We start from the raw sequence: 17,339 nt of genomic DNA, 5'->3' as shown, positions 1-17,339 counted from the left end.
GCAAACCACCATGTCTTTCCGTTGTTCGCTTCTGTCTGTGAATTTTGCGTTCATGGTAGTTCAGGATACATTGTAGAGACGTACCTTGGACTCTTGATCCAAAATACACCTATTGCATGTTGAAATACGTTGCCCTCTGTCTTGCATATTTGCAAGAAAATCAATCCCTTGCCTTTATTTGGAAATGCTGGGGAAAGAAAAATTAGTAATCGTTTTCTTTGGTCTTGTCTGGATTGCATTCATGGTAGCTTTACTCAACAATGTACGTCAGGCAATCCAAATTTGTTGCGTTATTTCTTGTATGATGCTACATAGAAAGCATTCAGCTGGAGTATAGGCCGTTACGGTAGTAGTTGTGGGGTAGCTGCCTGCTTGAATCTATTTAGGTGAACTGTGAAAACATTTACTGCCTCCTTTGCCTGCTTTGCAGTAACAGACCTGATAACAGTATAGAACCTTAGCCTCTTTCTTATGCTGATGTTGCTTCCGTAAACCTGTTTTTTAAATAGTTGCACAAATTAGCGAGGGCATTTGTACCTCTTCTGAGGCCATGTAGATTGCTTCAAGTTGGACTGGGCCCAGTGCCAAAGTAGAATAATTAGTTTTAGCTGTATGCTGTTCAGGGTTGATGAATATTTTCTTCCTGATGTAAACATGTACAATTCCCATAGAAGTAATAGTTAATAGTACTGGTTAGCATACAGCCACTTCATGTTTTCAGATATAACGTGTCTTTGCTGTCTTGTTATGCGGTTTAAAAATATTATTTCATTCTCTACAGCAAAGGAGAATCTACTGCGTTCAAGGCTCATACAGCAACAGTAAGAAGCGTTCATTTCTCCAGTGATGGCCAGTCCCTGGTTACAGCTTCCGATGATAAAACGATCAAAGTGTGGACAGTTCACAGACAGAAGTTTCTATTCTCGCTTAGTCAACACATAAACTGGGTTCGCTGTGCCAAGTAAGTACAGGTTTCTGACAAATAGCGGTGGTGATCTGTCCTTTGAAGTCAAGCGTCACGATGATTATGTGTAACATGCTTCTGTTTAGGCTAATTCAGATGTGTCTCTTGACTGAAATACATTGCTGGCCTGCAGAGAGATTGAGTCCTCAGATAATAGTTGTGTAGCCATTTTGTATTTCTTTAATGATCTTTTCTAAAGCAGACTTTCCTGCTTAGCTGTTTGATCCTTGCTTCAGTTCTACTTGGTAGTGAGAATTTTATATATCAAAGTTGCTGCAGAAGCAGAATGAGAGATTGTATATGACCTCGGTTTGGTTACTTTTGGGCTTGTCCTGCCTCTCTTTAAAAAAGTTATCTGTGCTTCTTGCCTTCCCTTATTTTGAGAAGGAGGCCGCTTAGGAGAACGTGAAGATAGACATCTGCAAGCATTTTGGTATGTGAAGTTTTTCATTGTAGGCATTCACAAGGACCGCCTAGTGATGGTCTCTGATGCTTTTTCTAAAGATAATGAAAAAGTGCATAAAATACTGGAACTGCTGCCAAAATAGAAATATTATTTCTTATTTACATCTCAGGTTTCTGAGGGACTCTTATGTGTATGCCTATTTAGTGGACTTACACCTACAGAGAAACTATGGCTTTACCCTAGAGTTCTTCCAGGTGGTGGTGGAGGTGGTGGCAGCTGGTAGTACTATTGATGCCCACAGTAGAGTAGGAAGAATGCTTTTCCAATATGTGTGGTGTTCTCCAGTTAGAGACTCCTGTAGATTTATGCCTCTTGAGAGATGCATTGATCTCTGGTGTCGTCTTGCGTATGAAAGTTTAAGATGGAAGCTTAATGCGTTCTTTTAAGGCGCTAGAACGATGTAATTTCTCCTGCTGTAGCTGCTGTCTTGGGAGGAATTATTACTCTGACTCTTTGTTGTGGCAAACGCAGGAATTGTTTGGAATCAGGATATAGAAACAACTTGCGATACGCTTAAAACAAGTAGGTTAGGAGATCTTTAGTCAGACTGAAGGCTTTCTTGAGGGTTATTTAACGCGCGTGTGGACTTATGGACAGTTTGAGGACTTACGAGTTGTTTTTTTCCTCAGTTTATGGCAATTGCATTTGTAGTCTCACTGATACCAGTGTGATTGTTGGAAGAGCAAGGTGCGTTTACTGGCATAACTTGGCGGATGGCCAAATCCAGCTTACCCTATGCATGTTTTTGGTGGGGGCAGTTCTTAATTGCTGTAATTTTTGTCTCAGGTTCTCTCCTGATGGACGGTTAATAGTGTCAGCAAGCGATGATAAAACTGTCAAACTGTGGGATAAAACCAGCAGAGAATGTATACATTCCTTCTGTGAGCACGGTGGGTAAGTACCTGGCAGCGCATGAGGACCAGCGTTATTGTGATTGCTGAAATCACAGAAACGGGGATGCCTGGTGAATGCGCACCTGCTTTTTGTGACTGCAGTAAGAGAAAAGATCCTTGTCCAGGCAGTAATTTTTCCCCGTCTCTTACCATTGAGCTTGAAAATCGTGTGGATGAGCTAATATTATAGATAGAGTCAAACTAGCTTTTAGCACCTGTTACAGAAGCAGCCAGCAGGAAGCTCGATGCAAAAAACTTTCAGAATTGCTTTGATGTTGTTGTGATTTGTCCAGATTGGGACCTTGAGAATTCTATTTCAATAACCGTCCAACACAGCAAGCCTTGTGGTTTATTTATTTATTTATTCTTATTCTTTATTTTTGGAGGTAGTTAAGTTTTAATTCTTCTAGCTTTGTCAAACTTTTATTGTGCTCCCAGTTGATGAAGTAGATTCAAAGAGCAGAAGTGTACTGGCAGATGGGTACCGGGATTATTTGTTTCATCCTTAGAAGGCTAAAGAGTTATTTAAATAAAAACTTTATGTTCTCCTCAGCTGTTGAATTCAGGAATTTTGTTGATAGGGAATGCTGAGCCAGCCACAGCAGAAGTTAATCTGTCCAGAAACACAGGACAAGCCGTCAGTGAACTGAATCTTTCTGGTTTCTTGCTGCATTGAATTGTTTTTAAGCACACAGTTCTGTTAATTTGAGATAATATACCATGATATTAAAGACATGTTCAGGCAGCGTTATTTTTTCCCATGCGTTTAAGATTCTCCAAACAACCAATTGAAATTTCTCAGCTTCCTCAGCATTTTCTACAAGAACTCAGCACTATTAATCTTACCTAATTTCTTGCATGGGTGGGAGGAGGTGTTAAAGCTGCCTTTCGCTGAAGGTTCTGAAGGTTCAATTTTAGTTATGCGTTCAGAATAAGAAATCATGACATACGAGTCCAGAAGAAAATTGGTATCGGCTCTGCTATCTTTTAAGTGGCAACACTAATTTGTGCCCCAAATCATATGAAGTTCTATCTTAATTATTTAAGGGTAATAACAGAACAATCTGAGTTTGGTACATGCCAGTCTAGAAATACTGTTAATTTAGTAAAAGTCATGTATTATGCAGACATTAATTTAACGTTTGAAGATGATGTAACAGTTGGATCCATGAAACTTCAGGAGTTTTGAGTCTACAAGTCCTACAATTATAATGCAAAACTTTGAAGATAGATGTGAGCCTGCATTCTACTTGGGGTTAAAAGCAAGTAGGGTTTTGAAAATACTTCATACTGCCGAATCCCTCTTAAGGTGACTTCTTCCTTTCCATAATGTTCAATGTATTAAGACGTTGCTTCGCTCCTTGAAAAAACTTTTTCTGATCTTAAGCAAGAGTTGAATGTAAATCATTGAATTTGACTGCAATTTACAGGTTTGTGAATCATGTGGATTTTCATCCCAGTGGTACATGCATTGCTGCAGCTGGTACAGATAACACAGTGAAGGTGTGGGACGTTAGGATGAATAGACTTCTCCAACATTATCAAGGCAAGTTAAGATCTTTGAAAAAATCTTAACTCTGTATTTTAATATGGAAAGGTATCTGAAGTCTGAGGACTGCCTCCCCATCACCTGCTGCTTTTCCAGAAAGGCATTGGCTTAGCCCTGCCCGGGAAGCCTTTTTTCTCCAGATCTCATGCCTTGCTTTATATTAGCTGCAATGTTGATTCTTGCATACTGCTGAGAAACACCTCAGTACTGATTTCTCCCTCTCTGCCCACCATCAAAAAATACAAAAAAAAAAAAAAAAGACCAAACACTAAACATCTGCCCCATGTTGCAGATGTGCGGAGGTGTTATCTGCAATATGATTTGGTTTGTATTTACTGTTCTTGACGTGATGCACAATAGACAGGATGTGGCCTTTGCTGCCAAATAAGATGATGGAAAAAATTTGATGCGTTCCAGCAAAGCAAAAGGTTAAGTTCTTCACGAGGAAATTATGAGAAGTTAACAAAAGAGGAGAATAAAAACCAATAGATTTCAATTCTAGACCATAATTTGTGTTTACAATTCCTTCTCCCGTGTCTCCTTTGGCTTTTGGGGTTAGTTTGTCCTTGGCGTAGCTTGCCCTGCATGTGGGAGTCTACATCTTTTTTCCTCTTAGCTTCCAAATGGCATCTCCACCCTATTACCTGTTCCGGTCAAACTGATTAGTGCTGCCGTTTGATAGACCTGTGTAGTAACAAAGGACCTTTTCCATCCCTGTCAGCTTCTTTGAGTTTAAATGTACTGTTTTGTGCATATTAGTAACTTTAATGTGTACCCCTTCTTTCTTTTACTACTAATGATTTTTAAGGATGCCACAGTATTTTGTAAATCCATGTGTTCTCGGGCACTGTTTTCAGTACAGATCGCTTACTAAACTTCATTTTCTGCTAGCTTTTCATAAAGACCGCTTCCAGCATATTAGTAAAGCATACCAAGGATCAAGGGTTGGAGCTTGGTATCGTGTTCTTTCTGCCGTCCACGTGAGATAGTGCCAGTTTGGGAGCTCCCACCGCCTTGCAGCGGAATGCCAGGCAGAAAAGGCAGAGTCATAAAGTAGTTTGCAGTTGATTCTTGCTGACTTTGTCAATTCAGAGCCAAAAATGGAGTTCTAAATTAAAGCTGTTGGTCCTCCTGGCTTTATATAACTATAATTCTTTTTGAAGTGCTTTAGGCTATATATTTGTGTGTGTGTATATGTGTATATATATATATATAAAAATCTTTTCTCACTCATTCAGGCAATGAAAGAATTTGCATATTCTTTCAATATAAATTCTGTACTTTCCCTATATCTTCATACGGGATGGCAGAGTAAGCTGTAGCAATGTCTAAAGAGCAAAGTTCTTCTGTTTGTCTTCCCTTCCAGTGACCTGTGAAAGACTGGACCTATTGTTGCAGATGAGAGCAGTGGGAGTTACTCATCTCAAAGCAAATGCAGATTATCTGCAGAGAAGCTATTAAGATAATGAAATCCTTTGGGTTCCCTAAGAAACTGAAAAAGAGATCTGCAAAAAGAGCTTGCTAGGAAGTCTGCAAAGTTTGGGGTTCTTTAGTGCTTTTGCTGTATACGGAGGGCTGTTCTTTCGCTCTTCGTGTATGGTAAAGACGGACTGTTGTGATGATATAATCTTACCGCTAAGTGCTGATGGTGACTTGACCATCATTGGAGCAGTTTTCTTCTTGGATAAAAATCATGTCTTATTTCTAGCATCAGCTTCTTGCAACTTGGTTGTGTTTTATTCTTGACTTCTAAATTTAAGGTCCTTTTATCAAATGTATTCTCCCTGTGTAGTCAAACCAAGCACTCTTTAAGCTCTTTTTGAATTGTAAACATGACTGAGCTTGTAGAACTCCCGTATAAGGTGACTTTTGTTTTTTAATTTCTTCAGTTATTCTTGCAGACTCGCAATCGTTTCTGGTTCTCTGGTAGTTAAAATCTAATGGAAATAAAGCCTTTTAATGATGGTTGTTCTGATTAATTGTAATTGTATCAGTGCAACACCAAATACGAACGCTGAAGTGTGGTTCTTGGTTTAATAAGTACTGTTAATAGTGTGACCCTTTTCAAAACTTGGAAACGCCTTTCTAAAGTCTTGTTGCTAAAATAGGTAGCATGTTTAAAATACTTGAACAGTGTCAGATTATCCTTTACCCTCCTTTATTAGCTTTTAAGCAGTGGCAAGATCTGCAGTGGATGTTTCCAGACACAGTATTACTTGCCTCAGAAATGATCTCTTCCTGCTTTCCATTTACTGCTATTAAATTGTCTGAGTCTAATGTGGTTTAGATTTGGCTGCCAGGTTTCTTTTTGTGTCTTGGAATTATGTTTCCCTTGTATCCCGCTCTCACTGAATGGCATCTTAGTCCGAAGCTTTTGCTATCGAAGTGTTATTTTTTTGAGCGCTACTTTTAACAGCTACTACTGTAAAAATCCTAATTATGTGTGAAACGTTGAATTAGGAAAAATCATAAAAGCCAAAGAAATCCGATGAATTGCAGAGGTGTAGGCAGTCATTTTATGCAACTGTGCTGCAAAGGTGGTTGCTTCAAAGATGTTTGAGAATCCTGCTCTTCTAAGGATTTATACGCATGCCTTGCAGCTAAATCTCATTTAGTTCCCTGATCTCCTATGCAAAGAAGTTGCTATCTTAATTCCGCTAGAGGGCACCTCTTCCTTCAGTATGAGGTCGTATTGATAAACCAGTGCATAGTTTTGACTAGTTTCAGGGGAATCCATTTTAAGGATGAAGTTGCACTGAGGAGTTAATAGATAAGTAGTCCCTCCTGTTTGCACTGCCGCAGACTCTTGCATGTTGAAATTTGGTGGTTTTTCCATGAGCGGTGTTGCTCGTGTTGCCAGTACGTTTTCCAACTACAGCGTTTGTAAATGAAAGCTGGAAGTAGAAAGCAAACTGCAAAGCCTTTTGCATGGTGTGTTTTGGCAAACTGAAGCGTGCTCTGGTCACGCTTACTGAGCAGGAGAGTAGACAAGTGCTTTATTTGCATCTCTCACTGGTGCTTACTACTTAGGTACAGCAGGTTAAACCTCTACAAAAAATGGCCAGTGCTTGCTACCCAGAATTGTTCTCCTTGTGTGAAAACGTGTGTGGGGCACATCTGTTGCAGGTCCATGGAAACAGCCCATACCTATTTTTCACTGCTGTTTTAAAAGGGCGATTGGTACAGCTTTACGTTTTAGACGGGGGCTAGATGATGGTTTTCTGTTCATCGGGGACCATGGTTATGTCAAGTCCATCCCCGTTGGTTTTCTGATAGTTGGTTGTTAAGGTGTTACTACTTTTATGTAACCAGCACACTGTTAGGCTCAAGAGAGTTATGTTCAGTGACTCAGTAGGTTGCCGTGACCCGATTTGAGTGGTTAACGTGCAAGGATGATGCTTGAGCCCAGGGTCAGTCTCTTAACTGGCCCTTATTTTTCTAGGGCTTGGATGGCGAAAGGGTCAGCTTGTAGCAACAAGTCAGTGGGAGGTATCTCCGCCGGCTGCACCTGATTCAGTGGTTCCAACGTGAAATGGACTGAGGTTGCAGGACTCGTCGGCAAGCTTCTGGGAGTGGTGTTCTGAATGCTTTTGGGGAGGTATGAGCTGGTGAGGCAGAGGATGGATAAAGCTTTCTCTGAGCGTATGACAGCCAAGAACTGCTTGGACGCAGAAACTATGACTGCTCACAAGGCTTGGCCACAGCCTGCGTGATTTCTTTCCGCTCTGAAAAGATCCTGGGCGAAGCTGGAAATTATTCACTCTCTGGAACTTGAAGGGTGTATCATCATCTCCATCTATTTCTGATGTGACTCCCTTTAGGACTTGCTTTAGTTGACAGAGTATGCGCTTGCCTTTATCTGAATATGGACATTAAAGGGACGAGGAATATTACAAATTATTCAAAATATTCAAAACTCTTCAAGCATGGTTTTACTATTTTATAATATCACATAAGCTCAAAAAGCTGTGCACATGTGAAGTACTGCATGTTGCCATAAATAAATATGCTCAGCAGCTTAGTTTTAAAAAGTCCCCCCAAACCCACCCTCCGTTAGGTAAACGTTTAATGTTACAGTGAATTTAAAAAGTGAGTCTGACTTCTTCCTAGAGCGTTTTCTTTAGCTCTCTTCAAAAGAACTCTTTAGCTTCATCGTCATGCGGGAAGGCTGGCTTTATTGGAAGTTCATGCTCTGAATAGTTTGTCTACTTACACTTGCTGTTCTAAAATTTTCAGTGAGGTGAACTGAAAGGCTGAAGAAATAATATTTATACTGGCCGATTACACGGGAGCGTTTTCAAGCTGTGGGTACTTCTTTTCTGGTGTCTCCTAAACCCAGTTCCAGTTAGTCAAGCAGCAAATGAAAAGAACCTATACAAAGCCAATTTTGAGTCTGTCTTTCATGGTAATTTTAGTGTTCTCCTTAATGTACTAGCTTATAGATTTTATTTTAAAATGGCTTGGGAGTGAGAAAAGCGGATCCCCGGTGGTCAAATGCCTCGACGTCCAGCTTTCTCACAGAGCCGTGTAGCTCCCTTGAGCACGCAGACGCGTTTTTAGGGCTACGCTGGAAGCTTTTGCATCTCTCAAGAATAATTGGCAAAACTTTCTTTTCCTTTCAGTAAAGCGTGCCCATTTGCACAAGAGTTGAATACTGCCCTTGTTTCACAATGCTTTGAAGAGTTCTGTGAAATGTTTCCGCAATGATAATTTTCCTGGTAAACTTTATAACAGAATATTGGAATGTGCTTGTACCTTATTTTATTATTTTGCCTTGGGCTTATTATGTAAGCTGGTCTCAATGATAATTGTGTACATTTTTTCCATTCTTAGTTCACAGTGCTGTGGTAAACAGTCTTTCCTTTCACCCTTCTGGAAACTATCTGGTTACTGCTTCCAATGATTCAACTCTTAAAATTCTGGATTTGCTAGAAGGACGACTTCTGTATACTCTTCATGGTCACCAGGTGAGGAAAAGCCTTTTATACAGCAGTGTACAAACCCGTAAACATACCAGACAAATTTGTGACCGAGTCTTAGATTCCTTCATGAGCCAGAGTCTTTTGAAAATTTCCTTGTGTAAAAAAAAAAAAAAAAAAAAAATGGAAACTTTTGAAGTCGTCATTGTTTTGGAGGGAAGGAGTATGGGGTTGAAAGGAGATAAGGCAGGAATGGAGAAAATGGTGAAACAAGACAGAAACGAAGTTCCCGTGTTGAGGAGGCAAACTTAAGGCAAGCCGTCGGTGCTGTTCCCCAGATTCTGTGACCCTGGGCCAGCCGTGCAGTCTCTGTACCGCAGGGCTGTCTGTCTCCCTTTCTCTGAAGCACTGCAAACAGCACTTGGCTTCGTGGCTGGGATGTTGTGAAAGTAAATGCAATTTAGCTGGCAGGCAGTTAAGGGCAGCGGTGGTAAAATGGAGGACGTGTATTTTGGGGTGTGCTTTGGGAGCATCTTTCCATTTTGTTTACTGAATGAGGTAAATAATTGAAGGTGATAAACTTAAGCAAACAGCAGCATTTAACTGATTGACCTATTAGTACTTGCTGTTGGATGTGTTGCTTGTAATTATTATGTGAATGCTTGGAGCTGCTCTTTTAAATGTTAGATGTAAACAAATAGCCTAATTTAATTGTCGGTGCTGAGTGGATCTCACAGGCATGGAAAAAGCAGACCTATTTTAAAGGCTTTCCTTCTTCAAAAGCGGCAAAACAAATTCTTACCTCGCTAGCCTCTGTTAAATTGAGGCTGAGTCTTAAAATGCCACTAACACGAGCGGGGAAAATCACAGCCTGGAGCTGTTTGGGGGTGGTGGCGGGGAGGTGAATTCTAGGCAATAGCAGGAGCTCTGTAAGCTGCAAAACAGAATTCTGGCTGCTCGTGGCTTTGTGTCAAGTGGTGGCGTTGTCTGACGTCTGGAAAGGGTCGAGTTCGTTCTGTGATTTCTCTTTCGCTGTGCATATTAATACATTTCTGTCATTTTCTCATGATTTCAGTGGAAAAATGAGAATCTCATTCTTCTTAAAGCTCCGCCTCATGGAAGGATCTTGGTTAAACTGACCAAAGGGTTCAGATGCTGGATAGGATGGGACAAAGATGTGGAGGAAAGATAGCGAATGGTGGCTATACCTCAGAAAACATGCACCTCAGCTGCATTAAAACATCCTTCCTTTGAAGACCGGAGCAAGTAGTTACACGCATCAGGCAGGGCTGTGAGGTTTTTAACTGTTGTCCTAATCTCATTTTCATATTTCTCTTTTCACGTTTTCTGGCCAAGGGAATGCTTAGGAAGTGTAGCTATCTGGAAAAGGATAAGTGTAGTGGGATAGCGGATCATTACACCCTTCATCCATCCCTCAAGAAGGAATGTGCTTGGTTACTGAGTAGTAGGCTGAACCTGCCTTCGATTCTTTCCTCTCCTTTAAACTGTAGGCCGTTTCTGGCCAAATGCAGCAGCATGGGGAAGGGAGTTTAGTTTTGAATGAGAACTGCAGCTATTCCAAAATTGATTGTGGTAATGGAAGCCTTCAGAATAAGGCAACAAAGTCCTTTTTAGGCTGATGTTGTGCTAAATTAAGGACTTCAAGATGATTGCTTCTTGAATCATCTGCTCAGATGTTGGGTTAAAACTGCATGGGTTTTTTCTTTTTCTTTTTTTTTTTTTGACTATTTCAGATCAGTAAAATAATGACTGTTGCTTTTTCCTGGTCATCTAACAGGCATTGGAAATGCTTCGACACTGGCACAACTGAGGGGTTAATTGTCATTGTGGGTTTACAGCTCCTTCTGCTTGGAAACAAACGGAAGTGCTAAAGTGGCTGGTAGTACTTTCTGGTTCTCTTTAAGGGTGTCGCGTTAGGTTAAGATGGCTGTAGAACCAGTCCTGGCGGAGGATAGCTTGCTGTCTGCTGTGTTGTAGGGTTTTTTGATACCTGGTTCGACAGGTACCTTTTCCACTGAAAACATGTGATGCTCTGTGCTTCTTTCTCTGTAACCAGCATGCAGTGACTGTGGGCCCCACTTCCATCAGAAGCTGCTGGGCTCGATTCCTTGGCTGGCTGCTGCTCTATCCAGCCTGCTTGGCTGGTAGAGAAACCCAGTCTATTTGATCCTGAGGGCTTCCCCCCGCCCCAAGTCTTCACTGTGATTTCTGCCAGTGACTCCAAGTGGCTAAAACTGAAGTGGGTGTGGGTTTTTGGTCATTGAGGAGATTTGCCTTTTTAAGTGAGGGCTATAGGATGTTGGTCACCAAACGAACGGGCTGCTCTGAAGACATTGTTAAGTAGTGAGTTTGTGTGGGTGAACATGCTGATCCAGAGTTGGTTCTTGTTCTGACAGCTGACTGCTGTTCTGTTGTTCTGGGAGGGCTGCATGAAAGTGGACACTTGAAGGAAAAAGACTTAAGGTCCTTTAGACATACTTTGACGCAGCTGCTGGAGTGCCAGGAATTTGTTACCAGCTGATGAGCTGTGGTTTACGTAGGGAGGACTGCCAAGTTTACATTGCCGTAGTTGTAACGGAGCTGGCCCCCTTGTAGAAGAAGGATCATTAGAGACGGGAGTTTGCAGCTTGGAGCTGACATCTTGCAGCTGCAAAATATCATTCTGTACAGAGCTGCATATTTTCATTCTTGAGCGCCTCAAGTTGTGAAGCGCTTTTGGCTATTTCCATACAGATGAGACACAGAGCTGGTATGTAGGTCCACCTTTGGGGCTGAGTCATCATCCAGGAACGGAACGTTTCAGGGCCCTTAAGTCACCTCCGGATAGTTGTTAGTGAAGAGCAGGTATGTATACTGTGTCTGTCCGCCCTTTGGAGCGGTCCGATGAGAGCGTTTCCAGACAGCTTCCTTAGGGGAATGGAAGTTCTCAGTAAATATTTGGAAAACATCCGCGTGGTTATATTTATAAATAGGAAGCCAGAAAATGCAAAGTTAGGATTCTCCAGGCAACCTTAGCTTGAACCGTGAAGCAGTTGCATTCCACCTACCTGGGTGGCGTAAGTGCTCTCTGCTTTGCTGAGTAAAAAGTGAGATATTGTGAGCAGGTGCACAGGAAATGATGTGCTCCTTTCCTGTCTGCTGCCAGCTCTACACAGGTGGCATTGACATGCCTGCAGGCCAGCCCACTTTAAAGGGGGAGAGAGCCTCTTTGGGCCACACAGAACCACGCCAGCGGACAGGGAGAGAAAAAAGTGCGTTACAAGGAATAAGCAACTGGCTTGAGATTAACATTCTGAATACAAATGAGCGTTGCCTTTTTCCCTTGGTCTGTTCTTTATGGTTTTTTTTTTTTTGGTTTGGTTTGGGTTTTTTTAATCTTTCTGGAGTCAAAATAGCTACTGAAGACTCAATTATAAGGTGCCAGTATATTAGGGAAGCAGCATAAATCTTATCTGTGCTAGCTGCAATATGCTTCACTCAGGGAAGGTGCAAGCCTGCAGGTTACGCTGCGTATAGTGATACAAGACTCTTCAAAACTGTCTGCTGAGACTCCTTGTGACCTCTTGCTAGAGCTATTTTCTACGTGAAAACAGCCCTTGTTGTTGTTGCCATCTTTGTCTCCTTGTCCTTTTTGCCTTGGTTCTCCTCCCTCTCCCTTTCTCTCCTTTGTGTTACTACCGTTGTTGTGCAGTTTCTAGGAATCTGCCCCTTTCTATCTGAGCACTCTTCTTCTGCTTACCAGGAGAAATGCAGATTCTTTTTACACCCACTATAGCTTGCCAGCCCATCTCTACTTGGGGACAATACTTAGCTCTGTGCTGCACCTCTTGACTTGCATACGTAATGCCTGTGCTGATACCCTCTTCCCCGGGTGGTCTTTAGGATGTCCATGCTGTTCATAAAAGACAAACATCTCTGGCTGTCTCATAGCTCTTTTATTTACTTTTCCTCCTCTAGTTCTTACCTCTTTCTAAAATTTGACCTTTCCTATCTGGTTCTTTTTCTACAGGATTCATGCTGTATCCCGTACGAGATTATGAAACAAATGTGTGTTGGTTTTGTTACCTGTCCTGCCCCTCCCTCATCCTTCTTCCTGTCTCTGTCTTCCTCTCTGCATTCAGCTTTCTTTTTCTTCTATGCGTCCAGACTTGTCTTTCGTCTCTTGTGTTGAGATTGAGTAGGTCTTCATAGCTGTGTGCTTCCTTGCTTGCAGTTCTTCGTTGAACCTGAGACGTTGGCTCGTCGTTCTCCGCCTTACCAAAAGGTCTCTTAATGTCGATTAGGCTTCACTGAACTGTTCTCGCTGATGTCTCTTGCGGCTAAAACCAAGTGATAGGGAAAAGATGCAGGTCATCCAGCATCTTGTCTGAGGCCCTCTGTATTCCTTCGCACTTTGGAATGTTTACCAGCTTTCTCACTTGCTCTTGGCGCTCTCATAACTGTCTTGATCACTTATTCTTTTCTTTCTTGCTCCTCTACCCTCTGCCATTTCAAGGTTAGTCTGTTTACCCTCTGTGTGACTTGCCCTCTTCTCTTGTGCTGTGGAATAGTTGAAAGCACCTTGAACAGTGACAATGATTGCTCCGTTTACCGGTTTAAAGCATAAAAAAATAATCCACTGCCTGTGTTGCCCCCTCCGACTTTCTTCTCGGACCTTTGTCACTATTAGTATCTCCTTTTTTCTCTTTGTGCTAGCTGTCTATTCCAGGAGGATTTGACTGAGTGTACTGCCTATTTACTTCCCTCTTTTACATCTCCCTCTCTGGGAAGTAGAAGAGGAAAGTCTGCTTTAGTTCAAATGTTCACATTCTGTGTAGGTATCCCTTGTTCCAGTTCTTGGCACCTCTCTTACTCTGTTATCTGTCTCTTCTCTAGTAAGCAAATATTCACTTGTTTCTCCCAGGGCTACTAGCATCCTTTGACCCCACTTCTCTCCAGCTACCTTCATCTCTGCCTTTCCTTTCATCTTGCTGAATGTGCACCATTAAACTTATGGTTTATTCTTGGACCCTCTCCAGTCTGGCTCTTGTTTCTTCTGTTATGCTAAAGCCAAAGTCTTAGCTTTCATCCTAGCTGAAGCTCAGAAGTTTGTCTTCTCTTGACTTGAATTGGCTGTTGATGGTGTTGGCCCTGCTGTTCTTGGAACTGTGCACTCTGCCTTCTGTCCCTCCTCAGTTCTTTGAGGGAGGAAGTGCGAAGTTCAAGAGGGCTTTCTCTCTGTGTCATCTGCTTTCTTTGTGTAGGTACGACTCCTTGCTCCAGATGTATTCCTGTTTCTCCATTTCCAGGACTCTTGACCTTGCCTCTTCAGTATCTCTTCAGAGATCTGTTTTTAGCTCTACCATTAAAAGCTTTGTTTTCGGGAATGCTATTCTTGCTGTCTCTTGTTATCCCTTTCTCAATTGTTACAGATGCTACTGCCATCCTGCCTGTCGTTCAGGGCAGTAATCGGTATGCTGCCTTCAGAGCTGATCTCGCTAGATGATGAATGCAGACTGCACTCAAGTCATTCATAATCTTCCTGTGCATCTTTTCTTAAGGCCACGCTTTATATTTTGTGTGAACTGATCAAACTGCAGATTGCTAGAGCAATAAAGGCCTCGTGGTCACTTGTTTTAATCAGGTGGAGGTGGGAAAACAGAGGTGGGAAAGGGAAAGGTAGTCTCTGACTGACTCTTGGTGGTCAGCACTTAAATTGGATTGTGTAGTGTGAAGCTGTGCCTCACCTTTCTTAGCTATGTATGCAGCTAGAACTGGTGTCACCCTGTGTTTCAGCTACCATGCCATGGCCCTCTGATCTTGCCCAAGTCTTGTTCAGTGGGAACTCTGCTGCAAAGGGCTAGGTTTGACCGTGTTGTCATCCCTTTTGTAGCTCTTGGCTCCCAGTTTCTTTGCATCCAATGCTGTTTGGTCCTTTTCAAGGCACCTTGGGGCTTGTCTCCACCCTGCCTGGTGATGGTCTTGCACCGGGGGAGATGAGTTGGATCCTGATTAGCTATCGTGTTCTTTCCACTCAACTTCTCAAATGCATGACTTTTTGTTCTTTTCTGTACTTTCCCTCAGACTTTCCAGAGTTGTCTCCTAGTATCACCAAAACTATAGTTATCTTTTCAAACTCTTTAAGGTACACAGAAGTTTGACAGTCTTCGTGTTGATTTGGTATCTCACTGTCAACCCTCATCTTGCTGCAACTTTCTGTTGCCTAAGCTGATTAAGCAAGAAACGGTAGGAATTTGGGAACTGATGCTATCAGCCTGTAGTTCGTGCAGCACCCAGAACAATGAGGATGCAGAACTAGAACTTCTGACCAGTCTGGGGATAATTCTAAAAGGGCATTTAAATCCTCCTACAGGGAAAAGAATAAAAGCGATCCTTTAGAAGGTTGCTGCAGCCCAGCATGTTCTAGCTGCGCTGGAAATAATGAAGCATAAAATTCTCCCTACAGCTTGGAGAGAAGAACATGCAACCACCTCTTTGACGATATTTTCAATGATAAAAGAGCAACTTTAAAGGAGGGGAAAAAAAAAAAAAAAGAAACCTGAAGGAAGCTTTGAATTCTTCATCTCCAGCCCTGTAGCTGTTGTCCAGGACTTTGTCACAAATTTGTCAGATCTCTGCCATGCTTACCTGGAATGAATGCAAGTTAGGCTATATCTAATTGCTGGTGTGTGAGTTTTTTTTTTCCCCCTTCATTTTTGTGTGTTTATATTAAATTCCAAGAGTATTTGGCAAACAGTTATTTGTATGTTGCCATAGCAAACCTGTTATATCCGGGAGGAGTGCTGCGTGTGTATGTAGCAAAAAGTCTTTTCACTTAATTTATGTCAACAAATCTGTAGAGGATGTTGTGTCTATTGCCTTGTTTGTTCCCATTCTTTCAATTTCCAGAGGCACGTTCCGCCTCTGATGCCAGTGTCTATTTTGGGAGGAATATGTTCTGTTGAACCTCCTTTCCCCCCGCCCCCCCTTTCCCGTTCCGAATGTCATGACTTTGGAGTCAGTTCATGGCCTGTTTTGATGTGATTTGTAAATTGTGCTAAATTTTGTCTAAATACTTTGAAATATTTAGAGAGTGATGAAATCATTTTGCAAAACATTGGTGTTCTCTAGTGTTCCTCACTTGTGCTTGTTCCTGAATGTTTTGTCTCCAGCAACATCTTGAATGGTTCCTTCCTCCCTGCCCCGACTTACTAGTTTGTTACACTCGGAGCGCAACTTCTGTATCCTCAGGAACCAACTTTCTCAAATATGGCATTTGATAACTTGATAACGCACAGATGTTACGAATAGTGCCTTTCTGTTACGTTTCCCACTTCATTCAGAAAGGTTTCTTTCAGTGATATTTACCGCAGTGTAGATTTCTGGGTTTATGTGCCTGTTCTTGTCCTTTCTCCGTATCTCTCTTGCTCTTCTGTTTTGGAGAATCTCCATTAGCGATAGTGTGGTCAGAGCGCTGAACGTCTCCTGGTGCGGGGGAAAGCAGGTGAGAGTAGAAGAGGGCAGAAGTTACACTTTGTCTCAGTTCATTGACGACAGTGTCGTTGGTTTGAAATAACTGCACCATTTAATGCTGCGTTAGCTGAACAAGCTTAGTCACTAATTGCGAATGCATTTTGAAATTACTGCCACTAGATCGATTCTGGCTAGATATTTCGTAGTGAGATGATCTATGCTATTAGAAGGCCACAAACCTTTTGAAATCACTTTAGGCAAAATGATGGCATGGGAATATCTGGAAGTGGTTTTAAGGAGGCTAACGCTCCTCAAACACGGCATGAACTCATCAAGCCTCTAGCTTTGCCAGCACAGTCTTATGCCAGCATATTAGAAAGCACAGAGGACTGTGGGCCACAAGTTGCAGTGAGTGGTGGGCATTTATCCCAAACGTAATCACTTGTACGTATGTCTTGCTTCAGGTTTTCTCAAGATGAATTAACTTTTTGGGGATATGAGAGAAAGAAGGGAACCTAGGGATGACTTGGTCTGGAGATGTGGGGTTTTCACGGAAGGCCCTTTGGGAAGACGTGAAATCTTATTAGAGCAGTACCTCTGTGTGATACGGGGTGAAGAGAGGCTGCTTACCTGCCTTCTGAGATGGACAGATATATATAGTGTTCCTTGAAGGCAGAAGGAAGTATATATTTGTGTATTCTTTAACTCTGTCACAAGTTCAGCAAACTCGGCCAAGTGCAGCCTCTGGAACATTAATTCCAGCTCGGGCAAAAGCCTAGACTTAAGGCAGCCTGCAAAATACTGTGTTTAGTAGCTGCCATAAAACCTCACTGTCTGTATCCAGGTACTGTCTGTATCTGTTTATTCCCAGCCGAACAGTTTGTCTCTTGCGTCTGTGCTCTAGCACACATAAGTATTTCCCCACTTTGTTTAGCAGCATCTCGGAACGTCTGCCTCATCCCCCTCGCGTGCTTCCTTCTGGGTGCTTGCTTAAAGGTCGAAAACGTATTAAACTAGATGTGTGGTGTGAAACGTGTGCTTCTGCTCAAACGCTGCTTCCAAAAAAGAGCAGACG

General features: G+C 42.1%; 1 protein-coding gene across 17 annotated transcripts in view; it reads left to right on the top strand.

The window, feature by feature from the left end:
* The window catches only part of POC1A (POC1 centriolar protein A), a 179,363-nt gene that overhangs the window by 56,872 nt on the left and 105,152 nt on the right, over nt 1-17,339 (top strand). For all 17 annotated transcript variants that reach the window (XR_011144061.1, XR_011144062.1, XR_011144067.1 and 14 more), the window contains 4 exons: nt 782-961; nt 2,217-2,324; nt 3,754-3,869; nt 8,706-8,839. Coding sequence is in view for 8 of the 17 variants with exons in the window: in XM_068960405.1 (XP_068816506.1) it covers nt 782-961; nt 2,217-2,324; nt 3,754-3,869; nt 8,706-8,839 (538 nt within the window). In the remaining 9 variants the exon portion in view is untranslated. The remainder of the gene's footprint in view (nt 1-781; nt 962-2,216; nt 2,325-3,753; nt 3,870-8,705; nt 8,840-17,339) is intronic.

This window comes from Struthio camelus, chromosome 14, assembly GCF_040807025.1.
Source record: "Struthio camelus isolate bStrCam1 chromosome 14, bStrCam1.hap1, whole genome shotgun sequence".
NCBI classification, from domain to species: domain Eukaryota; kingdom Metazoa; phylum Chordata; class Aves; order Struthioniformes; family Struthionidae; genus Struthio; species Struthio camelus.
Note: the sequence above shows the minus strand (reverse complement) of the source record. Positions and strands in the feature narration are given on the sequence as shown.